The following is a 27,726-nucleotide window of genomic DNA, read 5'->3' on the forward strand; positions in this document are numbered from 1 at the left end:
ATCTCATGTTGGATCTTTCCCTTTCCCTGCTGCCTTTGATTATTCCCAGCATTATTGTCTTTTTGCGTGAATCTTGTCTTCTCGTGAAGTGGCCAAAGTATGATAGCCTCAGTTTAGTCATAAAATGGTGTGTTATATATAAACAGCAGTTTCATGTCATTAATGTTCAAATGGTATAAAAGAAACAGAACTCTTGATTGCCTGTGTGGATTAAAAGGCATTCTGGTAAGCAAAATTTCTGCCTGGAATGTTGAATATCTAATAGAAGAATTACAAATAACCTAAATCCCTGACATCTTGTGGTTGGCTGTGCCTCCTGTAGCAGCCATTTTGTGATTGGTTCCATTGACTGCAGCAGCCATTTTGTTATTGTGCCTATTGACTTTGTCAGAATTCCAAAGGTGCCTGCAGGCTCACAAGGGGCCCTTGATCTACAGGTTGAACTGTCTATTGGTGTGTTGTGTAAAGAACTGATTGTGTTTTAAAGATGAGTATCTAGGGTATAGATGCATGTTTGCTGTGATTGGCTAATATCCATATGTGTAGGAACAAATATTATAAAAGCACCCTAAAGATTCAGCTCTCTCCTCACAAGTAAGTTGACCCTTTGGCTATCAAAATACATTCCAGTCTTTAATCTAAAACCACTGCATTGTCAATCTAAAACCATTGTCAAGAAACGACAGCAGCTGTAGTTAAAATTCCCTGGTCTCTGGAAAGGTGGGTGACTTTGAAATGCTACATTGAACAATTTTGACATCATCATATTAGGAAGATTTTGGGCAGTCATTCAGAATTAGGAAACAATGGACAATGTAAAGATAATTACCACGGTCTTCTCCTTGAGGCTTAATGTAGTACTCTCCATTTTGCCCTGCAATGCGATTCCTGAAAATTATCTTCCCGGTTGAAGAATTCTGCAAAAAACCTCTCTCTTCTTTTGCCTTCCTTAAAAACCTTAGCGCAGATGGTATGAGCAAAACATCTTTGCACTATTTGAATACTATTCGTGCCAGAGGTAAAAGCCATTACTGCTGGATAGCAAAGCAGGGTTTGAATTTGTATTGGAGCCATGTCTTAATAAAACACTGTATTTAAGAGTTGGGATTTTATTTGTTTGTTTGTTTGTTTGTTCTTTACATTTATATCCTGCCAAATCTCTCACAGGGCTCAGGGCTGCTAACGATAGGAACATACAAAAGAATCCATACCACAAATATAATAAATAGTATAAAAATAAACCTTTAAAACATTGCAAGTAACATAAGCTTAAAAACAGATTACAAAACAGATGGTGTGAAAGAAGCCTAATATGGGAACATAAAAACAGATGCACGCACAGTATCCAAACGAGGACCAGAAATGATTTTTTTTTAAAGGAATGCCCGGCTGGCCCAGCAGAAAAGGCCTGGCGGAACAACTCTGTTTTACCGGCCCTGCGAAACTGAGACAGACCCCACAGGGCCCGGAAGTCACCAGGGAGAGCATTCCACCAAGCCAGGGCCAGGGCCATTAAAGCCCTCACCTGTGTCATAGCCAGCTGAACATCCCAGGGACCCTGGGCCACCAACAAGTTCCCCTCCACAGACCAGAGGGGTCCTCGAGGGCAATATGGGAAGAGGCTGTCACGCAATATGAAAACAGTGCCCTCATTAGAATCGTTCAGGCTAGCTCTCATCAGATCCTGCGCTCTGCCACCACCTCCCAGATCATACCCAACACCAGAGGTGGGATCTAGCAGGTTCTCACCAGTTCCCGAGAGTGGGTTACTCATTATTTGTGTGTGCTGAGAGGGGGTTACTAATTGGGTCTGCTTTTCCGTTAGAAATCCCATTAGGTCCAAAAATCATAAAGTCCTGTTGTTTCCTATGTGGCTGGTTAGCAAAGGTAGAAAACGGGATAATTCTCCCTGTTGGGCTGTTTTAAAAACATGTTTTAGAAATATGGTAAAGTTCCTTGTTGAAGGAAAGTATCCTTCTTTTGATTTCTAGAAACAAAATTAAGTATTTGAAAGTGTTAAGTATTTGACAGGCAGTCAATTAGAGGAGAAGTAGTTGTTTCTGTTGGCTGTAGACGATAGGACTTGCTATAATGAGTTTAAATCATGGACAGAAAGATACCAGCTGGAAATTAGGAACTTTTTTTTTTTACAGTAAGAATTTTTTTACAGTGACAGAGAAATTATTAATGCCTCGCCCCCGGAATGCCCGGCCACGCCCCCTTCATGCCCCGCCCAGTCCCATTGGTGCTAAGAACATAAGAACATAAGAACAAGCCAGCTGGATCAGACCAAGGTCCATCTAGTCCAGCTCTCTGCTACTCGCAGTGGCCCACCAGGTGCCTTTGGGAGCTCACATGTAGGATGTGAACGCAATGGCCTTCTGCGGCTGTTGCTCCCGATCACCTGGTCTGTTAAGGCATTTGCAATCTCAGATCAAAGAGGATCAAGATTGGTAGCCATAAATCGACTTCTCCTCCATAAATCTGTCCAAGCCCCTTTTAAAGCTATAAAGGTTAGTGGCCATCACCACCTCCTGTGGCAGCATATTCCAAACACCAATCACACACTGAGTGAAGAAGTGTTTCCTTTTATTAGTCCTAATTCTTCCCCCCAGCATTTTCAATGAATGTCCCCTGGTTCTAGTATTGTGAGAAAGAGAGAAAAATGTCTCTCTGTCAACATTTTCTACCCCATGCATAATTTTGTAGACTTCAATCATATCCCCCCTCAGTCGCCTCCTCTCCAAACTAAAGAGTCCCAAACGCTGCAGCCTCTCCTCATAGGGAAGGTGCTCCAGTCCCTCAATCATCCTTGTTGCCCTTCTCTGCACTTTTTCTATCTCCTCAATATCCTTTTTGAGATGCGGCGACCAGAACTGGACACAGTACTCCAAGTGCGGTCGCACCACTGCTTTATATAAGGGCATGACAATCTTTGCAGTTTTATTATCAATTCCTTTTCTAATGATCCCCAGCATAGAGTTTGCCTTTTTCACAGCTGCCATGCATTGAGTTGACATTCCCATGGAACTATCAACTAAGACGCCTAAATCCCTTTCCTGGTCTGTGACTGATAGCACTGACCCCTGTAGCGTGTATGTGAAGTTTGGATTTTTTGCCCCTATGTGCATCACTTTACATTTTGCTACATTGAACTGCATTTGCCATTTCTGAGCCCACTCATCTAATTTATCAAGGTCCGCTTGGAGCTCTTCGCAATCCTTTGTGGTTCTCACCACCCTACATAATTTGGTATCATCTGCAAACTTGGCCACCACGCTACCCACCCTACCCACGGCACTGTTTGAATCCCACCACCATGGGAACCTGTTACTGAAATTTTTGGATCCCACCACTGCCCAACACTCTAACCCATGCTCCACACTGGCTTTCCATAATAGCATGAGCCAGTAATGAGTGAGCCACCCAGCTGAATGCAAACCATGTGCCACATAGCCTGGAGTCTAGTTTCTTGCAGTCCCAAGCAAAACCTGAAAGTTCTTAAAGCCCCTGCAGAGAGGGCTGTTTTGAGGCCACAGTTTTATTAATGCCGGTGAGAGTATGACCAACCTACAGCAGCGTGTTCATTATTGCCCTGCCGTTACAGGGAGGTCCCTTTTTCTTTTATACGTTGCACATCCACAGCTACGCAGTTTCAGCCGATCAGGTTGTGGGACGATCAGTCCGGCTGTGGGAGTTAATTCCTGTATGCCTGTGCATGTGTTGCAGGAAAATAGCAAAGAAGAAGAAGAAGAAGAGTTTGGATTTATATCCCTCCTTTCTCTCCTGCAGGAGACTCAAAGGGGCTGACAATCTCCTTGCCCTTCCCCACTCACAACAAACACCCTCTGAGGTAGGTGCGGCTGAGAGAGCTCCGAGAAGCTGTGACTAGCCCAAGGTTACCCAGCTGGCGTGTGTGGGAGTGTACAGGCTAATCTGAATTCCCCAGATCAGCCTCCACAGCTCAGGCGGCAGAGCTGGGAATCAAACCCGGTTCCTCCAGATTAGATACACGAGCTCTTAACCTCCTACGCCACTGCTGCATCTCTGTGTGAAAGGGGCAAAGCAACCTGGAATGTTTGCATGGGCTCCAATCACTGCCTGCATGGCATGCATGTGAAGTGGAGAAAGGAAACCAGGTTCCTTTATAACAACTGCACCCATTATACATGTGCTGTGTGGAACCCACCAAAGACCCAGGAACCTCTATACCTATTTGTACCTGATGAAGGTAGCTTTGGCTCTTGCAAACGTATACCCTGAAAATCTTGTTGGTCTCTGAGGTGCTGCTGGACTTGAATTCCAAAACAGTGTTTAATCTTCTCGTTCAATCCTCTGCCGTATTCCTGTTCCCCAGTTTCAAAGGCTGGCAGGTTTTTATCCGTGCTGCTTTGTGCCATTTCTTTTTAAAACAGGGTCCCTTTAAGAAAGCGATAGATAATTTGTCTTTGATTTGAGCAGCAGGTCTTTTTTTCCCCCCCCCTTAGACAGCACAAGCAGCAACGAGGACAAAGAAAGCCCTGCTTCGTAATTTATTCGCAGGCTAGCAGTTGGTGTCTAGGGATGGCACGGATAACTGTGATTTTTCCACCCCTGCATGAAAAATGCTGGTTCACTCTTGCAGATAAGTGTCTCACGTTGGCAGCGGGTTTGGAGAATATTAAAAGTCCAGATGCACCATTAAGCCAATGGCGGATGACACCGCCTGCGATTCACAACATCAGTTCAGATCTGCACTGAGATGTTTGGAATGGAGGATGTAATGCACAGTTAAGCCAATCATGGTTAATAATGGTTAATGATGTGTGTGAAATGTGCAACACCCATTTGGATCCGTGTGCTTTCCTCTGTGAATAAACACCGGCTATGGCAGCAATACTATTGGGGAGAAAAGACAAGTTTTGCTCTATTTCAGTTGTTGGCCAGAAGAATGGTTGAGAGAAATGATGCCATGGCTAAGAGGATAGTGTCTAGATCGAGGGAAATAATTGTACCACTCTACTCTACATTGATCAGACCTCACCTAGAGTACTGTGTTCCGTTCTGGGCACCACAATTTAAGAAGGATATTGACAAGCTGGAATGTGTCCAGAGGAGGGCAACCAAAATGGTAAAAGGTCTGGAATCGCTACGAAGAGAGACTTAGGCTCATTCCGCACATGCAGAATAATGCACTTTCAAACTGCTTTCAGTGCTCTTTGAAGCTGTGCGGAATAGCAAAATCCACTTGCAAACAGTTGTGAAAGTGGTTTGAAAATGCATTATTTTGTGTGTGCGAAAAGGGCCTTAGGGAGCTGGGGATGTTTAACCTGCAGAAACAAAGGTTAAGGGGAGACATGATTTACAAACTCATGAAACATGATGTTAAACATCACACACACCCATTGGCTGGAAACTGGGAATGGATAAACCTGAAACTCTTGAGCGAAATCTATGCAAAACAAACTCCTTTCCCCTAATGCCTATTTGAGCAATTGACACTGCAGTCCTAAACAGAGTTATTCTAATCTAAAATTATTGGTTTCAGTCAGCTTAGAGTGGAGTAACTCTGCGCAGGATTGCTCCGTGTTTGATCAAGATGAGCTCCACATCGCCTGTCCTTTCCTATTTGCTAGCTGAGGTGTGCCTTACGTAGGTGTCGCTCTAATTCTGACAGACCAATATAATCAAAACCCGGGGAAGAAATGAGCCATGATAGATCCCTTCTCTCGGAGAAGCAAAGAAATTTAATTCCGTGCCTTGACTTTGCCTCCCTTCCAATACCAATTGGTTTGACAGCATTGGGCATATTCCAATTACTCCTGGCCGTTAAATCATTCCTCACTCTTAATTTGGAGGCCATTTTAAAACTCAAAACAAGCACTAATTGATCAGTTTTTATAATAAATAGCATCAACTTCATTTGTGATTTAATTCATCATGCGTCTCTTTCCTTTAAGCAGCGGAGTTTTTACTTGATTGAATGGTTCGGCTTTTATCTCCCTCAAGCCAGCTGCAGCAGCTAGAGTCTGCCCGATTAAGAGATGCTCTACCCAAATGCATCCTCCATTCCAAAATAAACACACAAACCCCCTCCCAAGGTTTTCAATACCTGCCGTCTCCCCTTTCTGTGAATCTATGACATACCCTCTGATGTTTCACTAATTCAGACATGCTTGGAATGCTCCTCTTTGCTTATGAGGGATGGTTTCATGAGTCCCGTCACCTCTACCTTTATGCATTGTTGACGTTTCTTCAGTTTGTGCTGCATTGTTTTCTAAGGCTCTGCAAAGGCTCCAGTGATTTAGAAACCAATTGATGATCTCTGAGGCACAGTGATTTAGAAACCAATTGATGATCTCTGAGGCACTTTTGGAATTTTATGGATGGGCACTGCCACAAAATGGCTGCCATCATGAGCTCAGGTAAACATAAAATGGAGAGCCAGTGGTGTGTACTGATTAAGAGCATTACTGTAATCTGGAAAAGCAGGTTGGATTTCCCACACCGTAACATGAGTTGTGAACTCTAATCTGTGAACTGGGTTTGAGTCCACCCTTGCGCACACAAAGGCTGCTGGGTGACCTTGGGCTAGTCACAGTTTTCTCAGAACTCTCTCAGCCCCACCTACCTCACAAGGTGTTTGTTGTGAGGAAAGAAGGGGAGGTGATTTTCAGCTGCTTTAAGACTCCTTAGAATCGAGAAAAGCCGGGTATAAATCAAACCCTTCTTCTTCATCATGAGGACTTGAGGTGAATCACAAAATGTTGATGGGTACGAGCCAAGTGTCACTGTGTGATGAAGACAGTTGTCTCTGAATGGGCGGTCCCTGCAGACACATACATGACGCCTCCTAGATTCTTCTGAACCATGTGGTGAGCTGGAGGAAAGGGTGTTGGACTAGATGACCCTGGAGGTCACTTTCAACTCTATGGCAGTTTCTGCACGGCCACGATGGGGTTGGGTCAGCGTACATGATGCCGACCCAACCCCTCTGGGACTGTTCGCACGAACGGTCCCGGTTGCGGTAGGGAAAACAGCGCCACGGGGCACTGTCGTCCAATCGACCTACCTGCTCTGCGACCGTCCGGCTCGTCGCCGAGGCCAGGGGACATGCCCCCCTGCCCTGCACGACCGCTCCGGCGCCGCAGGGCAGGGGGCGTGTCCCCAGGCCTCGGTGATGTGCCAGATGGTCGCAGAGCAGGTAGGTCGACCGGGCACGGGGGGAGGGAAGGCGCCTTCCAGCTGCCGTTTTCCGTAAACCTCGCTTGGGAAGCAAGATGGGAAAATGGCGGCTTCGCGCCGCTCGAGAGGAGCAAAGCAGCTGCGCCCCCCATGCGAATGGCTCCCTGGGGACGGCGTGTTTGCCATCCCCAGGGCGCTGTATTAGGCCCGTGGGGAAAGGGCCTATATTTCAGTGTTTCTAATAATATTTTATGGGGTTATGAGGACAAGATGGATGGAAGTGCTGTGAACTCTACCCTGAGCTCATTAGAGGAAGGGTTGGATTAAATAAGTAAATAAATAAATAATATTCCTCAATGAAAATTTAGAGCAATGACTTAGGTGAGAAATGACAATCACAAATTAAAGCATCAAACCCTTTCAATTGTCTGATGTCCTTTCAAGTCGATACTTTTCAAGACACATACGTTGCACAGTCCGAAACATTTTGGTGGATTCCAGAACATGGTGATTCCCATCTACTAAGATTCCATGAGGATTTGGGAAGCGTGCAAAAAGATGCGACTCTTTGATTTGTTGTCGTTGTCATCCATTTTGATTCAACTTGTGTTTTCTTCAGTCACTGATCATATTTTGTCTTTTAAGCTGCTTTTCATTGCTGTTGAATACACACCATTTTATGCCTCTTATAAACAACTAACGTTCGAGTCCGGTAGCACCCTCAAAACACCAAGGTTTCCAAAAAATTTGTTGTTCTCAAAGGTACTACTGAACTCGAATCTAGTTCTTGTAATGCAGGCCAACATGACTATCCTCTAAAAGAAATAACAATGATGAATGAGGGATTTTTCCAGGAATTTTTTTTTGCAAGCTTGGGGGGAGGGGTTCATTTCTTACAAAGGAGAGGCAAAACTGAAACGAGGATTTTGTATCAAATTAAAAAGATGGGAACGTCCAGGTCAACGCCAAATGGGGATGTTCAAATCAAATTACCAAGCTTGCAAAATTACATCTCATCCCTAGCTTGGAAAGAAAAGGGACCCTTTTGGTGTAGTGGTTGAGAGCATGGTGTAGTGGATTCTAATTTGGAGAACTGGGTTTGATTCCCCACTCCTCCACCTGAGTGGCAGAGGCTTATCCAGTGAACCAGATGTGTTTCCGCACTCCTACATTCCTGCTGGGTGACCTTGGGCTAGTCACAGTTTTTTGGAACTCTCTCAGCACCATCTACCTTACAGGAGAGAAAGGTGGAGTATAAATCCAATATAAGATTCACAAACATGCGTGGCACATAGGCACTGGCTCAAGCAATTTATATTACCTGTTAGTTTCTTGTAAAGTATGCCAAATTGTTGGCTGTTAGACTTACCAAACTATTATATCTCCATAACACATATATATCTCCACTTTAAATCCAATTCATGCAACAATTTATTACAAGACAACCTTCTCTCAAGTCCATAATCATGTATTTGTTGAACCAACAATGTCCATAATCTTGTAAATAATATTGCGTCAATGTCACCCGTTGTGACTGTAATACAAGTTCATGACAATTAATTGCTTGAGCCAGCGCCTATGTGCCACGCGTGTTTGTGAATCTTATATTGTTTTGGATGTAGCACATTAATTTCACAGATTGGAGTATAAATCCAAACTCCTCCTCCTCCTGCTCCTCCTCCTGCTCCTGCTCCTCCTGCTCCTCCTGCTCCTGCTCCTCCTCCTCCTCCTCCTCCTCCTCCTCCTCCTCCTCCTCCTCCTCCTCCTCCTTCTTCTTCTTCTTCTTCTTCTTCTTCTTCTTCTTCTTCTTCTTCTTCTTCTTCTTCTTCTTCTTCTTCTTCTTCTTCTTCTTCTTCTCCAAGTTTTGAATGCCACAGTATCTCTAACATGTTATGTATGTATTTCCATTAAAGAAATTCTGCTAGAACATTAGCGGTTCCCAGCTAGAATTTTCTCATATATTTTCTGCTGTGATCCATGACATTCCAGTGTTTTATTTTTTTCTCCCCAGCTGTCGTGAGTGCCATCCCCGTCCCGACGCTAGAAAGTGCTCAGTACCCAGGCATCCTGCCATCCCCCACATGCGGCTACCCACACCCCCAGTTCACTCTCCGACCCGTGCCATTCCCGACGCTCTCAGTGGATCGAACTTTTGGAACAGGAAGAAGTAAGTAGACAAACTTGTCATTTCTTTTGCTCGGTACGTTGGAATAAATAAGAAGAACGATGCAAACAGACACTGCAAGGTGTCCTAGGGACAGAGCATTTTAAAGGGAACTTCTCATTATGCAACTGATTTAAATTGACCGGGAGAAGGGAATGAAGTTACATAATGATGCACTTCAAAGTGAAGACCATGGAACATCACAGAGAGCTTGTTTCAACAGAGTTGTTCAGAATTCTTTGTTGTTGATGTTGTTCAAATTCAGTAGCACAAAGGTTCAGAATACAGGTGTCTGCACCATTCCACTTCCCTTTCTATCACGTGTTTTGAAAAACAAATCACAGAAGGAACTTCATTTTCCTGTGAGGAGGGATTCAAAATGCAGAGGAAACACTAAAAATTCAACGTTTCTAGCACGCCTTCTGAACTGCAACTCATGGGCTGATTACACAATGTCCTTGCTGTATGATGGAGGCAAATGTCCATTGCAGCAAGACTTCTTGTACGGACTTGTTTCATAGAATCATAGAGTTGGAAGAGACCCCAAGGGCTATCAAGTCCAACCCACTGCAATGCAGGAACACACAATCAAGGCAATCAGTTCCCCATTTTCCTCAAGCTCCAAAGCAATCAAAGCCCCACTTTCCTCAAACCCCACTTTCACTTTCCAATCTCTCTGCGGCAAGTGAGACCACTTTTAGCATGACTTTTCATTTGCTTCGCCACAAGAGCTGTGAGACTTGCCAGTGAGCACAGCTTTGCCCTGGAGATCTTCCCTCTGCCCATGGTCAGCCTTCCCTCTCTCTTGCACCGCTGTGCACACCTTCCCCCTAACCCCCCCTTCCATGTTGTCGGCTGCTTCAAGTATCAGAAAAGAAGCTTATTCACACAATGTCAGGGATGGCACTCAATTGATGGATGGGTAGCCCTGGCTCCAGTCTAGGGCTATAAAAGTGGGTGATAGAATCTTAATGTTGGTGATGCCTCCTTGCCAATGTAACTGATGTAAAGTTTTAGATATATGGGCTTGGCCTGCAAAATGTTACCATTGTGCTAATGAAACATTCCTACCTTGATCTCTCTGTATTACTTTCACACGCTTGTTAGATAACTTGGCTGACCCCTGAGACTCACTCCCATGGGAAAAGAAGATGTTTCCATTACTCTGTGGGGGTGAGAGTCCAGGTGTCTTTACCTCTGACTGTTGCCGGCCTTGCGGCACCTCGGCTCCATTGTAACTCTTTCTTACATTCTTAGGGAAAATAGGAGGAGTGATTGTTTTGGGAATAAAGAGGGGTACTGAAGCCAGGTTTGACAGCACTAACTTCCTGTAAGCTAGGTGCTTCATTACCTTCCAATAAACTCTACTGATCAACAGATCCAGAGTCCGTTTATTGCTTCAAGGGTCGAGACCTAACACACAACACCAACCTCTCATTCTTTCGATATTTTGAGATATTGATGTAAAGAGAGCTTGGAAATGACAAGCCTCTGTCCTCTGGTATCAGCAGCAGCAGGAAGTGTCGTGTGGAGAGGAGAGGAGAGGAGGGAGGGAGGGAGGGAGGGAGGGAGGGAGGGAGAATATCTGCTCTGGGACAGTCCCCTTCTTTAGCAGAGAGTTTCTTTGTCTCTTTCATTTGAAGGGAAGGGGGATTACTTTTGGAAGAATAGTATTGACATAAGTGCAGCGTAAAGGGCTAAGCCAGCAAGTGTACCAGGTGTAATGAGATCTGTGCCTTTAAGAATTACTTGAGGGGCACAGTTGAGAGAACCGGGCCTGGTGAACTCTCTGCAGAAAAGCTCCAGGGAAAGAAGAGAGTGGCTTTTTGCATGTAAACAGAGAAATGGTAGGAGAGCCCTCTGCAAGCCCACTGCGCAGAGAAGAGCCTTGAGGTAAGCATTCCATACGTAATGGCCCATGCCAACCTTTTTATGGGGTATTTGATGAACAGATTTTGTGTTTCACTTGAAATATATGTTGGTGATTTTCCTTCAGTCCTGTTGCCTTGTTTCTGTACTGACTGTAATGAGGCTCTCACCCCCTTTTGAGGAGAAACCTCCATGAAGCTTAATGAAAACCCCTCCACTTTTGCTTGGTACCTTATGTGGGGATCATAGTTCATAGATGGACAGCCCATAGTCCATACACCCATTTTCTGAAAACTTCAACAACAAACCGTAAAACAGAATTTTTCTATACCTACTACACAGTATTGATTTGGACCATTAAGAAGCAATCTTCATTTTGTAGTATCAGAAGCAAATTTAACTGTGCATTTAGTCAGAATTTTTTTCCTTTCTGCCTCATATTTAGCTCAGTCAGAAAACTCATGCACTGATGAATCGAGAACACACATTTGACAATCACAGAATCTTTGATTTGAAGGAGCTTGTCAATAGTAGCCCTTCATCTGGGCTGTTGGAAGTGCATTACATCATGCAATCATATATTCTCACTTCAATTTAAGGACGGTTAACATACAGAAGTAGAGAGAGAGAAGAGGAGAGTTTTGGATTTATATCTCCCCTTTCTCTCCTGCAAGGAGACTCAAAAAAGCTTGAAATCTCCTTTCCCTTCCTCCACCACAACAAGCACCCTGTGAGATAGGTGGGGCTGAGAGAGCTCTGAAGAACTGTGACTAGCCCAAGGTCACCCCAGCTGGCATGTGTGGGAGTGCACAAGCTAATCTGGTTCACCAGATAAGCCTCCACAGCTCAAGTGGCAGAGCAGGGAATCAAACCTGGTTCTCCAGATTAGAGTGCATCTGCTCTTAACCTCTACACCACACTGGTGATCCTGTTTAAGACACTCAAGGGAACTCTCCTGGTCGGAAAGCTAGAGTCAAGTCCAGAAGCACCTCAAAAACGAAACAAGATTTGCAGGACACGAGCTTTCGAGAGTCAAAACTGATGAAGGGATATGATATACCTGCCGAGGGACATTTGACTCTTGAAAGGTGATACTCCGGTTAGTCTCTGAGGTTCTACTGGGACTTAATTCTAGTTGTTCTGCTGCAGACCAACACGGCTACACTTTGAAGCTATCTTCTGGTCTAACATTGCCACAAAGAGAATGAGGACATCAGAAGATGTCAGGCCAGAGTCACGAAACTTATGTCTCATTTCTCCAGGAGCAACACTCCTCAGGGCCTTGTCTGGCCTTGCTACAATTCAATCAGGGCTGGCCTCATAATCTCCCACTGAACAGAGGGGGATCTTTAAGCTGTCAAAGCAAGATATGCTCATAAGCAACCAGACGAAAACATTGTGTGCATCACCGCTGACATGTAACAAACCATCCGAGCGGTTTTCATTTTCTTATGCCTGGTTAGCTCTCGGTTCAAGAGCTTTGGATGGGCTGAGGCAGAGTTTGAACTTAATAGCTGAACTTTCCACATGGCTTATAGTGAGAGAGAAAGAGAGAGGGGTGTGGGGGAAACAGGTTATAGCCACCCGCCTCCCGTCCATTTCTTATCAGCATAGTAAAACTGAAGATAACTGACATCACTTCTTTAAACTCTTTTCCATCTCGGTGGGATGGCTAATGAAAATAACAACGCTTGGGCCTGTTCGGATGGATAGAGTAAACTCCCCTGCTCTTGGGGTAGCATCATTGTTATTTGTCGAAGGCTTTCATAGCTGGATTCAACTGGTTCTGGTGGGTTTTCCGGGCTGTGTGGCCGTGGTCTGGTGGATCTTGTTCCTAACATTTCGCCTGCATCTGTGGCTGGCATCTTCAGAGGTGTATCACAGAGGGAAGTCTGTTACACACTGTGTAACAGTTAGGAACAAGATCCACCAGACCATGGCCACACAGCCCGGAAAACCCACCAGAACCAGTCATTATTATTTGTTTCTTTGCAAAAATGTGTATCCTGCATTTCTGCCCATACAAGGGCAGCCAATATGTCTCACAAATTAAAACATACCTGGTAAAATTACATTATAAAACCATTAAAATCATGCCCCCTCTCAAACATACATCATTAAAACAATATGTTTAAATCACTTGGGAGAATATGTAACAGTTCTGTTAACTGTATTGAATCCATAAATCCATAGACTTCTAAGGTGTCCTGAATTCTTTGACAGGAGCTGATATTCCCCTCCCCCCCCCCCAATTAGTAACAATTCAACCTCTCTAGATGCTGAGACTCTTAGGCTAGTGAGAAGTGAGGGTTACATATACGTTTTGTAGATTTTCGGGTGCTGTTGTAGGAATGCAGGAACTCTGAAAGGCTAATGCATAAGCCTTTCACAAAATATTTATTTATTTTATTTATTTATTTGTTGGGTTTATAAACCGCCCTCCCCCGGAAATAGATCGCTTTCCATCAATTTCTCATACATGATCTCTTAGTGGCTGCTCATGACCACTTTGTTGAATGAACAGCAAAAGAAAGAAAGAAAAGAGTATTAGTAAATACAAGTTACAATACTTAAGAACGTTGCGTAGGAAGGAGGGATCATTGAGGGAATGTGAAATGAAACAGATCTGGCAGGAGACGGCAACAGGAGACCAACAAATCTCCCTGGGGAAAGAGTTGCTCAGGAGCAGGTGCTCAGGAGCAGCAGCAGCAGAAGGCCCTTGCTTTCACATCCTGCACGTGAGCTCCCAAAGGCACCTGGCGGGCCACTGCGAGTAGCAGAGTGCTGGACTAGATGCTGGACTCCGGTCTGATCCAGCAGGCTCTTTCTTTATGTTCTTATGAGTTCCAAAGCTTTGGAGCCGTGATTGAAAAGACCCTCTCCTGTGTTGTTGCCCATCTAATCTCACGAGGGGAGGGACCCGAAACAGAGCATCTGAAGGTGACCATAATGGTCCGGTGGGTTCATAAGGGATAATCCTTCAGATATGTTGGTCTCAAACCATGTAAGGCTTTAAAGGAGCAGCAGTGGCGTAGGAGGTTAAGAGCAGGTGTACTCTAATCTGGAGGAACCGGGTTTGATTCCCAGCTCTGCCGCCTGAGCTGTGGAGGTTTAGCTGGGGAATTCAGATTAGCCTGTACACTCCCACACACGCCAGCTGGGTGACCTTGGGCTAGTCACAGCTTCTCGGAGCTCTCTCAGCCCCACCTACCTCACAGGGTGTTTGTTGTGAGGGGGGAAGGGCAAGGAGGTTGTAAACCCCTTTGAGTCTTCTGCAGGAGAGAAGCAGGGGATATAAATCCAAACTCCTCCTCCTCCTCCTCCTCCTCCTCCTCCTCCTCCTCCTCAGGTCAAAACTAGCACCTTGAATAGTGCCCAGAAACAAGTGGGAAGCTAGTGTAGGTGGGCCAAGGCTGGAGCATGGGGACTACCCTATGACTCACTCCAGTCAATGTCCTGGTTGCAGAGTTCTGTACCAATTAAAGTTTCCAAGCACTTTTCAAGGCCAGTCTCACATAGAGCACAATGAAATACTCTAATCCAGATGTAGCCAGGGGACTCACCACAGTAGCCACGTCTTGTTTGCCCAGGAAAGGCCACAGCTGGCTAACTGGTCAAAGCTAGTAAAAGGAGCTCATAGAATCATAAAGTTGGAAGAGATCCCAAGGGCCATCAAGTCCAGTCCCCTGCAATGCAGGAATACCCAATCAAAGCACTCCTGACAGACGGCCATCCAGCTTCTCTTTAAAAACCTCCAAAGAAGGAGACTCCACCACACTCTGAGGTAGTCCATTCCACTGCCAAACAGCCCTTACGGTCAGGAAGTTCTTCCTGATGTTTAGGTGAAATCTCTTTTCCTTCACCTTGAACCCATTAACTCCTGGTTCCAGTCCCTGGAGCAGCAGAAAACAAGCTTGCTCCCTCACCAACATGACATCCCTTCAAATATCTAAATGTGGCCCCAGCTTCCACCTGATAATCCATCTGTAGGCCTGGATCTAAGAGCAACCCCAGACTATGGACCTATTCTTTCTATGAGAATCTAATACTACCCTGAACAGGTGAAACCTTGAATCCTATGTCAGACCTGCCCCTTACCAGCAGCACTTCCATCTAGTCAGGATGAAGCTACCGTTTATTAGTCCACATCCGCTCCAAAACTATCCTGGGGCTCCGGTCCTGGTTTTTGAGCTAGAAGTGTAAGACAAAGTTGAGTGTAATCTGTGTATTGGTGACAACCCGGCCCAAATCTCCACATGAAAAAAAATGTATGAAGTCGATAATAAACATCAATTTTACTAGATCAAAGCTAGAATTAGTATATTGCTGATTGAAAAAAAGATGTTTCTGTTAACTTACTCTAAAAATAGAGTTAACTTTTAGAGTTAACTTACTCTAAAACTAGGGTCATGAGACACTGCAGATAAATTCCATAATGCACAAAATATTTTTAACCTAAAGCAAGATCCATGCATTGCAATAAGTCATTTTGGAGTAACTATTCCTGAATTATTACATGACTGAACATACTATTGATCGGCAAGATGCACCCCTTCAAATTCATCATGTGTAATGACATGACGGGAGGTGTTGCCATTCATTCTGTCAAATGGGCCATGTTCGAATCCTTTTTTTTCCCGTTCCTTGAAACCCACTTCTAATGAACTGGAACAAAAAACCAAGGCTGAAAAAATCACCCTGAATAATAATAATAATAAAAAGTTCTCACAGCCAACTGCTAAAGAGAAACTGAAGCAAATGAGGGGGGAAAGACAGACCTCAGTTGGCACCTTCCATCTCTGGATGATAAAGCTGTCTGCCATTCTGACCACTGTCAAAAAACCAGGAGGCGGTAAGACAAGAGTAATGACTCTGTGCTGACTCCTTTCTTTTACACTATCTACCAGCATAAAAACATCTGCCTTTATCCCTTTGGTTTCATGACATGCATCCATTGTGTGGGTTGAGGATGATGTTAAGCTCACAAATTACAGGGCACTTGGACTGGATTTGTTTTTTCTCCGGTTTCTTGAGCTGTGAGGAGGTTTAGCAGGATGGCTAACTGTACTGGATAGAGAGCCAGCCTGGTGTCGTGGTTAAGAGTGACATACTCGAATTTAGAGGAGCGTGTTCAATTTACTGGTTCTCCCAAGCTGTCTTGGGTTACCTGGGGCCAGTCGTAGTTCTGTCAGAACTTTCTCAGCCCACATGGAGGCAGGCAATGGCAAACCCCCTCTAAACATCTCTTCCCTCAGAAACCCTGTGGGATTGCCATGTCAGCTGCGACTGAATGGCAATAACAACAACAAAACCCAACGGGATAGTTGCCAGCTTTCTGGAAGGGGGTATCAGCATCAGTCCAGCGTCCCAGTGACTTTACCTCAGTGTCAATCCAAAGAGTGGTTCTGCCAATGGGGATTCCTGACATTAGTTGCATGATCATGTGCTAGAGCAGTGGTTGCCAACCAGGATTCCGTGGTACCCTGGGGTACCGTGAGCATATCCCAATGGTACCACGGCAATGCTACTGGTCCCCCTCATTTTTGCGGTGTCTCCCACCGGCACCAGCAAGGATATGGAGCTGGCCCAAGGGCAGGGCCTGCCGCAAGGTCAGCAGCCACTGCCCACTCCCCCCCCACCCCCTGTTCTTCCCTTCACCCTGGGTGGGAAGGGAAGGTGGGGGGGTGGAAAGCAGGGGAACTGGGAGGGAAAGGTGGGGGGAGGATGGCAGGGGTACAGTGAGATATGAAAAGTGAGGTCAAGCGTACCATGACGTTGAAAAGGTTGGAAAACACTGTGCTAGAGAATAACTTTTGACTAAATTTGTTCAGCCACCATCTGTGACCCCAATGCAAAGCTAAGGAAGTCTGAAATTTATATTTTATAGGTGAAAAGAGACGCAGAACCTTCCTCTCATCTGTGCCTTTAGCATGCACAAGTCATAAGGTCGTAGCTTCAGATCCTTATGCTCCCTCTTCAAGCTCTTTCTAGGGTTGACAAGTCCCCCGGCCACTAACAGGGGAAAGGAAGGGTAGGGATGCCACATAAAGCTTGAGAAACTCCTGGAGATCTGGAAGATGGAACCTTGGTAGGACAGGGATCTCTGTGGGGTTTCTCGCCATCAAGTCCACCCTTCAAATCATTCATTCGCTCAAGGGGAGCTGATGCCTTTAGTCTAAAGATGAGTGGTTGGTTGGTTGGTTGGTCGGTCGGTCGGTCGGTCGGTCGGTCGGTTGCTCGGTTGGTTGCTCGGTTGCTCGGTTGGTTGCTCGGTTGGTTGATTGGTTGCTCGGTTGGTTGATTGGTTGCTCGGTTGGTTGGTTGCTCGGTTGGTTGCTTGGTTATACTTTGATTTCTAGGTTTTCCATCCCCTTCCGGGGTCAGGGTGGCTTCCAACAGAACAATGCAAATCAATCCAACTGTTAGCTAGAAAACCATGGTGCTCGAAGTGTATCTCATTAAGGATGATATTAACGATATAAAATAGAGGATGTCAAACAATGACAAAAAATTTAAAAGGGGAAGGAAGGCCAGCCAGTTGGATATCACCGTTGGCATCAACCAAAGGCCTGGCAGGACAGCTCTGTCTTACAGGCCCCGTAGAACCGTGATAAATTCTGAAGTCCCCTACCCTTGACAGAGAAAAGGTACGGTCTGTCATGTATTCAGAACTTTTGTGCCTAAGAAACATTTTGTAACAGATACTAGAAAGAATAAAAATGGAAAACACATTCAAAAGTAAAGGTAATATTTGGGCAGGGAATCCCTGGTCTTATCCACCCCATTCTCCCAGGGGCTAATTCATTGGCATTCGGCTTGAATCTCCCCATATGTTCAGTTTTTATTTGCCACATCTCTGAATCCACACTTCCCGTAACATTTCCATAAAACAACTGCCAGTCAAGATTTACAACTCAAGTCTATTTCCTCTGACTTGATCAAATGATCCCGACGCAGTCTTCAGTCACGCCTACAGGGTAAAAAACACCCTGCTGTACATCATTAAGTCTTCAGATGGCGAGTCCAGATGTGTGCCTGCTATGCTCCCAGTGCTGGCTTTCATTTTTTTTTAATCCTGAGCTTCTCTGGCTTTCAAAAATCGTTCAAGACAGTGGCTGTCTAATGCTCCATAAGGCCGAACGCCAACCTGCCTGACGAAATCCCACTTTCACCCAGAAGAGTTTAAGAACCGCTGAAAGAGATGCAGTCCTGAAACAGCAGGTGTGAATTAGTGGAGCTTAGTAACACATCTGGCCGGCCCCAGCCTCTCCACTGCATCTTATTACTGCCTTTAGAATTGGCATTAACCTTTGCCTCTCCCAAGCTGCTGACTTTGCACCTGCTCTCTGTATCTCCTCTGTTTCTTTGGGACTGGACAATCATTGGCATCCAGTGTCACCCATTTGTCATTTCACTGGGGACACAAGATGAAATCTGGAGATCCACTGTAATTCAGGAAGAACTCCCTGTTCCAAATATACCTAGGTACAAATATGTACCTAGGTGTGTACCTAGGACACCTTAGGGCACGTATTTAACAGAAGTCTCCCAGTCCCAGAGAGCAGCAGTGGCGTAGTGGTTAAGAGCAGGTGCACTCTAATCTGAAGGAACCGGGTTTGATTCCCTGCTCTGCCACCTGAGCTGTGGAGGCTTATCTGGGGGATTCAGATTAGCCTGTGCACTCCCACACACGCCAGCTGGGTGACCTTGGGCTAATCCCAGTTCTTCTGAGCTCTCTCAGCCCCACCTACCTCACAGGGTGTTTGTTGGGGGGGGGGAGGGAAAGGAGTTTGTTAGTCCCTTTGAATCTCCTTACAGGAGAGGAAGGAGATATGAATCCAACTTCTTCTTCTTCTTCTTCTTCTTTTTCTTCTTCTTCTTCTTCTTCTTCTTCTTCTTCTTCTTCTTCTTCTTCTTCTTCTTCTTCTTCTTCTTCTTCTTCTTCTTCTTCTTCTTCTTCTCATGCAAGGTTGATAATGCCTTTCAATATGTTTTCAGAAATTGATTACCTGGGTGGTGTAGTGGTTAAAAACAGGTGGATTCCAATCTGAAGAACCGGGTTTTATCCTCACTCCTCCACGTAAGTGGCTGAGGCTTATCTGGTGAATCATGTGTTTCCACACTCCTACATTCCTGGTGGGTGACCTTGGGCTAGTCACAGTTCTTTCAGGACTCTCTCAGCGCCACCTACCCTCATAAGGTGTCTGTTGTGGGGAGAGGAAGGGAAAGGAGTTTGTAAGCCACCTTGAGTCTCCTGACAGGAGAGAAAGGTGGGGTATAAATCCAAACTACTATTCTTCCTCCTCCTCTCCTCCTCCTCCTCCTCCTCCTCTTCTTCTCCTCCTCCTTAATTACATTTGGAGGGAAGGCATCTATTTAGCTAATCAGGATCTTTTCCCAGCTTAATCCAGATCAGAACAGAGGGAGTTTTGCCCGGCTCTAATATTGATCTGTTACGTTATAACTATTCCGTGACATTTTTATGATCTCATATTTTGTATCACTGTCCCATCTGCAATAAAAAGTGGTTGCGTTTAATAGTCCTGCTATAAATAGCGGTTCTTCGGCGGAAATGATGGCTCATTATCAAGCCCTGACGCTCCGACAGTGCCGGTAGCTCAGGTACAGGCCCGCTGCATTTAACTTTATCCTCTTTGGGCAAATGAAGCACTCATTGATGTGCACAAATGCAAGGGAACAATAATTTAACACAGTTCTTGCCCTTGCCAAAGTTGTAACCAAGCAACTAATGGACACGAAAATTGACATGAGCTCGGGCTTCGCTCCAGGTGGCCAGCCGAAGCTGCGGCTGCCACATGTTGGCAGAGCACTTTAGACGGCACTCGTTTGGACATTCCTAAGCTGTAATAAGCTGTAATAGTCAACCTCTCATTACTGGCCTGGGTACAAAATACCGGGTGGGAGAAGAGGGAGAAAAATGGGAATTAGGAGATGCACAGCAACCTCTTCCTGTCGGATTATCTGTCTTCATATTTCCACGTTCATCCTAAACAGAATGGCACCTGTCCAAAGATACCTGTTAGGCATGCAGGAAATTAAAAAAACCCAACATGCTCTTGACCAGTGGTGGCGAACCTATGGCACGCGTGCCAGAGGTGGCACACAGAGCCCTCTCTGTGGGCACGCATGCACAGAGTTTGTCATGTAGAGGAAGCAGAAAATCACCCCCCACACATTGTCAGGCCCCACCATTCTGGGCCTGCCAAAACGCCTGAGACACGCCTGGGCATGCCCTTCGGTGGCTGGTCTTGCATCAGCATTGCCCCAGGCCAGAGGTTCAGCTTTCCTGTTTTGCAGCAAGGTAGTGAATAGAGTTTACCGATTCCTCCTAATCTCTCCTCTTCCGGGAATGACCAGGCCATTCCCAAAACAATGTATCTACTGCAACTGTCTTCAACTGTCCTTTCTAATGCTGATATGGGGAATGCAAGGGTGGGGGCTACCTGACTGTAATTGTAAGGTTTATACTGGGAGCCAGGGAGCTGGGACCTCAGTCTCAGCTACCTGGCCATATGGCTCAGACACTGTTTCAATAAAGCTCTTGACGCTCTTGAGGCCCTTGCACATATACACACACATCTAGGCTGGTCTTGCTTCTGAGTAAACCCTCCTAGGGTCGTGATTCACCCATTCAAAGCATTGCATGGTTGCTTCACCAAGCTTACTCCCGAGTAACGCGCACCTTGGAGCAAACAATTGTTTCTAAACTAAAACCTCAGTATTCAGGTTAAATTGCCATGTTGGCACTTTGCAATAAATAAGTGGGTTTTGGGTTGCAATGTGGGCACTCGGTCTCGAAAAGGTTCGCCATCACTGCTCTTGACCGTCACTTCTGGTGCTGCTGAACCCACGGACTGATCTTAAGTGAAAGGGTGTATAAGGAACAGCCTTGCCGAGGCACCGGATCACTGGTTTATGTGGCCCATATTGTGTTTCGGCCGACTGCAGCTTTCCAAGACCTTGACCAAGAGGCTTTGCCACGTTGGTTACTGGCATCTTTTAACTGAAGAAATCAGAAAGTGTATCAGGTGCAGAGCACCAGCGCTCTGTCTCTGATAGGGTTGCCAGCCTGCTGTTACAACTGATCTCCAAGCAACAGAGATTAGTTCAGCTGGAGAAAATGGCCACTTTGGCATTATATTGGGAACAAGCTTGATTTCTGCTGCTCTAGAGACTAGGACCAGGAGTCATGGGTTCAAGGTGAGGGAACAGAGATTCTACCTAAACATCAGGAAGAACTTCCTGACAGTAAGGGCTGTTCAACAGTGGAATGCACTACCTCGGAGTGTGGTGGAGTCTCCTTCTTTGGAGGTTCTTAAAGAGAGGCTGGATGGCCATCTGTCAGGAGTGCTTTGATTACGTGTTCCTGAATGGCAGGGGGTTGGACTTGATGACCCTTAGGGTGTCTTCCAACTCTATGATTCTATTGTACCCCATTCCCCCCACCCCAAACCCTGCCTTCCTTAGGCCCCACCCCCAAAATCTCCAGGTATTTCTCAGCCTGGCACTGGCAACCCTCTGTACAGTGAACATGATTTCCATATGTAAGGCGGATTTGTTCTTTAAAAAACAAATGCATGCTACTCAAGCAGGTTCACTGCAGGGGAACAGAAGGAGGAGGAGGAGGAGGAGGAGGAGGAGGAGGAGGAGGAGGAGGAGGAGGAGGAGGAGGAGGAGGAGGAAAAAAACAACCTCCACAGCTCAAGTGGCAGAGCGAGGAATCAAACCTGATTCCTCCAATTAGATACACGAGCTCTTAACCTCGTACGCCACTGCTGCTCTTCTACGCCACTGCTGGAAGAGCTAGATTCAAACCCTGTAGGACCTTAAGATCCTAACAAGATTTTCAAGGGATGATCTTTCCAAAGTCAAAACTCCCTTGAGAGTCAACGTGGCTTTCATCACCTGATGAAAAGGAACTTTGACTCTCAAATGCTTTTACTCTGAAAATATTGTTGGTCTCTAGATCCAGCACTACTGAACTCTAAGCTAGCTCTTCTAGTCCAGTCCAATATGGTCGCCCTCAGAAACGAGTAGGAAGATTGAAACATCCCAAGTTCTATTAAAATGGGAGAGACCAAATTCAAATGAGGATTGTTCGGTCAGTGGGGATGAGAAGTTCACGCATCATTCCTACAGCAGCGGTCCGTTGTAGTGTTGACTCTTCTTTTGTACGGTGAGGACCTTTGTGGGTCCTCTTCCCTCAACCAAACTCCCGATGATCAAATAGCGTCGAAATTCCCGATGATCCAATAGCATCAATAGCATCAGGCTGGGTTGATACGGTCTATTCACATCCCAGAAGAATTGACTCAGTACATAGGATAACAAAGCAGACATTGACAACTCTGGCAAACCAAATATTTCAGCTGTCTCAAGTACAAAAGTGGTAGCATAAGCAGAAATTAATTAAAGAGCCTCTGTCAAAAGCCCTCGTCAGATCCAATTATTGTTAATGTCTTAAAGCTGTACATAATGCATCCAATCTGTGACAAATGGTGTCTCCATCCTCCTTGTGGATGGATGATATGTTTAGACTTGTGCTTATATTTAACAAATATTTATTTTGAAAACCCAGTGTCTAGTCCAAACGGGTAGGAAGTGCAGTACAGACATAACTATACAAATCTATATACCACCTTCCTTCCCCCTGGCCAGGAGATGCCATTTAATCCCACAGGAAGGGAGAAGGAAACACACGGATGCCTACATGTTTTTTCACAATGGGGAGAAGACATCTTGGGAGGAGAGGCAATCTGTATGGGGGAAATGTTGGCAATGTGGACTAACCTGGATAGCTTTAAAAAGGGCTTGGGCAGATTTATGGAGGAGAAGTCGATCTCTGGCTACCAATCTTGATCCTCTTGATCTCAGATTGCAAATGCCTGAGCAGACCAGGTGCTCAGGAGCAGCAGCAGCAGCAGAAGGCCATTGCTTTCACATTCTGCATGTGAGCTCCCAAAGGCACCTGTTGGGCCACTGCGAGTAGCAGAGTGCTGGACTAGATGGACTCTGGTCTGATCCAGCAGGCCAGTTCTTATGTTCTTATTAATGTGTTTCTACAGCAGCAGTGGCGTAGCGCCCAGGGGACAGGGGGGAAACTTGCTCCAAGTACGCACCAGGGCGGGGGGGGGGGTTTCCAGGGCGTGGCGGGGGCGCAGGGCACACATGTGCCCCGGGCCCAATTCCCTCTTGCTATTGCTCTGTACAGCAGTCAGGACACTGACCCGGTGATTCTAGCTTCCAGGTGGGACGTGGGAATCCTCTGGAATGACATCTCTTCTCCAGAATACAGAGATCAGATTCCCCCAGAGAAAGTGGATGCTTTGGAAGCTGGACTGTGCGCCGTTGTACCCCACTGAGGACCCTGTCTTCCCCAGGCTCCCCCTCCGAATCTCCAGGAGTTTCCCAACCTTGATATGGCAACCCTACTCCCCCACCTCCAGCTGGTAGCTAGGAGAGCCTTTGTAACCAGAGTGCCATCTCACTTTAGTGATTAAATACCTACTATAAAAGAAGAGGTCAACTATTTCGACTGCTCAGTTCTCAAAAACTGTCAACTGAGTATTACTGGGCTGCAATCCAGGACACAGCAGAGGAGGTGGAATCTACCTTTGTATTGAGATTCTAGCAAATTCAGGGGCAAATTCAGGGGCAAATTCAGGGGCAAATTCAGGGGCAAATTCTAGCAAATTCAGGGGCAAAGGCAGGATTCCCCCCCCTCCCAACACTCTACCAAAGTTCATCCCTTTCTTTGCTCTCATGTAAATGAATTGTCATCCATTCACTCCAGTGGAGATAAGTGAGGCACTGCAATCAGAAAAGCTGTTGCATTGTGGGTCAAAACCTGCATGATAATGTTAGTAAAGGATAATGAAAATTGTATCTACCGGCACAGAGATATATCGGAGGACACAGAGGTGTGTTGTATTGCATTCCGAAGACTCTTGAAATGCACTGGTCAATTTTCTGAAAACACAAGTGCCCGCCTTGTAATGGTCAGAATTGCCCCATCTAGGAATGCCATTTCCTATTAAAGAAGCATTGTTTCCTGGGTGTTTGTGTTATTTTGTCCGTTATCAGTATTTTGTATTATGTCCGACATAATGTATGGGCTCGAGGTAGGTTACAGAAATTGTAAGATCCGTATCTCTTAATGTGATTCCCAGTTCCTTATGAAGGTGCAAGGTACAGAAAAGGCAATGAAGCATAAACTTTTTTAAGGGCATGTTTTCTTACCGCACAAATGAGCTTTAGTTACGCCCGTCCTTCCCTCTGATTCTCTTGCAGCTGTGAACGAAGCACCAGCCCCTCAGCAGACAACCATGTTACCACAGACCCAGCCTGAACATTCCACCAGCGAGGATGCGCCCAGCAGGACAATTCCGACCGCATGCGTCCGGCCTACACATCCGCTCCGCAGTTTTGCCAATCCCTTGCTACCTCCGCCAATGAGTGCAATAGAACCGAAAGTCCCTTACACACCACTTTTATCTCAAACAGGTAAGGTAGCTGTTGGACTCGTCCACATAACTAGGGCCATATTGAAGGTAGCCGCGGAGTATGCATCACTTAGGGTTGCTAAGCCAAGCCTGGCAACCGGTGGGAGGGTTGGGGATGGGGCCATGGGTGGGTGCAAGCAGGATGACATCAGTTCTCAGGAAAGTGCTAGGAACTGCCCGAAACACTATGCTAAACCATAGAGTTTCTGACAGTTCCTGGAGCTACCACCTAGATCATTGGTTCCCTTCTTGGCTCTCCACATCTGGGCCTCTTACCATCTAATGGGACTCGCCGTCCCTCCCTCTTGGGAGAGGATTTTAAAAATGGGGTCGTCGGGTGCCACATATTTATTATATTTATCACATTTAGTCTTTCATTGTTTTTATCGCTGCTTTTATAGGTTTTAGCTATTTTATGACTGTATTATGATTATATGCTGTACACCGCCTGGAGCCCTTTGGGGATATGGCGGTATAAAAGTCTAAAGAATAAATGAATGAATGAATGAATGAATGAATGAATGAATGAATGAATGAATGAATGAATAAATAAATAAATAAATAAATAAATAAATAAATACATTTTTGTACCCCTTGGCAACCCTTTTCCCTAAAATTGTATTCCCATATTATCAAAACCATTATGTAATTTTTTTCACGTACCCTCAAATGTTTTGGTTCATACTCCTGGGGGTATGGATACCCCAGGTTGGGAGTCACGGACCTAGAGCTACCAAATATTTTGTGTGACTCCATAGGGTTGTGCCAGGCCTGCCAGCTCCCCAGTCAGGGCACGGTTAAAATTTTAAAAGCCCTCACTGATGTTACAAGTGTGATGATGTCGCTTTCTGGAAAAACCAGGAAGTGACATAATCACACTTGCGACGCCATTGAGGTTTTTTCCCCCCTGCCCTGACTAGAGGGTTTGCAGGCCTAGCACCACTCCATGGAGTCACACAAAACAAATTCCTTTAAAATACAGAAAAATCTCTGTTTATCTGAAAAATTGGTCACTACTGCAGTGTCCCATCTCCCCATATCAATGTTCCAGTCACCACCTGTCTGTAGCCACTTGACATTCACTTGGTTCAGAGTGGATATTTCAAGATCACTATTATCCTCATTATCCCATTTGACACTGGAAAAGTCCCTCTTTACATACAAATATTATAAGTGTGATAAGGTAATTGGAAAGGGTAAGTCGTTTCAAGCAGAGGAAGGAAGCCAGCATATTATAGCCTAATCTCGTAAGATCTCAAAAGCTAAGCAGGGTTGATACTTGAAGGGAGACCACCGAGGAAGACTCTGCAGAGGAAGGCAATGCTAAACCACCTCTGCTTCTCCCTTGCCTTGAAAGCCCCTTGCTGAGGTTTCCATAAGTCAGTGGTGGTGAACCTATGGCACGCGTGCCAGAGGTGGCACTCAGAGCCCTCTCTGTGGGCACGCGCAGAGTGGCCCCCCCACACATCTAGGCTGGCCTGGGCCGCTGGGCTTGATTATTAGCATTAAACATAATAATTGCCCCCCCACACACACACATACACATACATCTAGGCTGGCCTGGGCCGCTGGGCACAACGTGTAGGTAACCCTGTTAAGTGCTGTTAAATCTCACTGATTTTCATGGTAAGAACGAAAGCACGATCCTTTACCTGGGAGTAAGCTCGGTTGCGGGCAATGGGGCTTGCTTCTGAGTAAACCCTTCTAGGGTCGTGATTCGCCCATTCAAATCATTGCACGATTGCTTCAAAGCAAAGCCACCGACTACCACCAAGCTTACTCCCGAGTAAAGCCAACTCAGAGCCAATCGATTTTTTCTAAACTAAAGCCTCAGTATTCAGGTCAAATTGCCGTGTTGGCACTTTGCGATAAATACATGGGTTTTGGGTTGCAGTTTGGACATTCGGTCTCGAAAAGGTTCGCCATCATTGCCATAAGTCGTGTGTATCTTGATGCCATTTACATGCGTATTTACTTAAGTGCAAGGTGTTCATTGTCATTATAAGTAGATGCCAGCTTTAAAATTATACTTTTTTTCTGTTCAGTTTATATGTTCTTGATGCCAGCAATTCAGTTACTGAAATGTACAAACACCTGGGCTTGGGCATGGTGACAGGAAAGTAGAAACATGCATCACTTATGAAGAAATCACTGGTTTTCCATTCATCTCTAGGCAACCCCTGCTAGCAAGAAAGCCTGGCTGTTGCCTTTTGCAAGGCCACAAATATTTCATTCTGAACAATGGGCTCTGTCAAACAGCACCAGTACTGCAATCTTGCAAACCACTCGTTCTGTTTTTAGAGCATAAAGCACACTCGGGCACAAGTGCTAGGAAATGCTGCATAGATTTGGCTACGTCTGCTTGAGGCAGTCGAGCCAAGATGTAGTTCTTTAGTCTCAGCCATAGAACAACAGTTTAATTAACACTCAGTCCTTTCTCCTCAGAAGGTTGTGGCTTTCTGTCCAAGCCGCAAACATCTTTCTCTTCAGACTCCCACTTGCTGTCTCTGTCATCTGCTTCTTCCCAGTCATGGTCACTTTTTGCTTCTGCTTTCTTGGTCTTGAATAGTTTCCCTCTTGCAGCCTTTTATTCATGTGGGGAATCAAAACTGGTTCTTCAGATTAGAGTCCACTGCTCTTAACCATTACCCCACACTGTCATTAGATTGAAGCACCATATTCAGTGGTGGGATCCAAAAATGTTAATAACAGGTTCCAATGGTGGTGGGATTCAAACAGTGGCGCCGCCGCACACACGCACCTCCAGTCCCTATTGGGCAGGGAGGTTGCTTTAGTAACCCCTTCTCGGCACTCAGAAAAAATTAGTAACCACTTCTAGAGAAGTGGTGAGAACTGGTTGGATCCCACCTCTGACCATATTGGTACATTGACCTCACTTCTTTAGGGTTAGAAGACCTTCTGCTGTGACTTGAAATTGCCACCTGATTATCACCATCAGAATTCCTAGAGCTTCCCATCGTCTGTTCCAAGTTTTACCCCCAAATA

General features: G+C 45.5%; 1 protein-coding gene across 1 annotated transcript in view; it reads left to right on the forward strand.

Moving 5' to 3' along the window:
• DCC (DCC netrin 1 receptor) overlaps positions 1-27,726 on the forward strand; it is a 456,614-nt gene that overhangs the window by 407,602 nt on the left and 21,286 nt on the right. Inside the window, exons 20-21 of the mRNA XM_048503204.1 lie at positions 9,176-9,331; positions 24,509-24,721. Coding sequence (XP_048359161.1) covers positions 9,176-9,331; positions 24,509-24,721 — 369 coding nt within the window. The remainder of the gene's footprint in view (positions 1-9,175; positions 9,332-24,508; positions 24,722-27,726) is intronic.

Source organism: Sphaerodactylus townsendi, linkage group LG07, assembly GCF_021028975.2.
Source record: "Sphaerodactylus townsendi isolate TG3544 linkage group LG07, MPM_Stown_v2.3, whole genome shotgun sequence".
Lineage (NCBI taxonomy): Eukaryota > Metazoa > Chordata > Lepidosauria > Squamata > Sphaerodactylidae > Sphaerodactylus > Sphaerodactylus townsendi.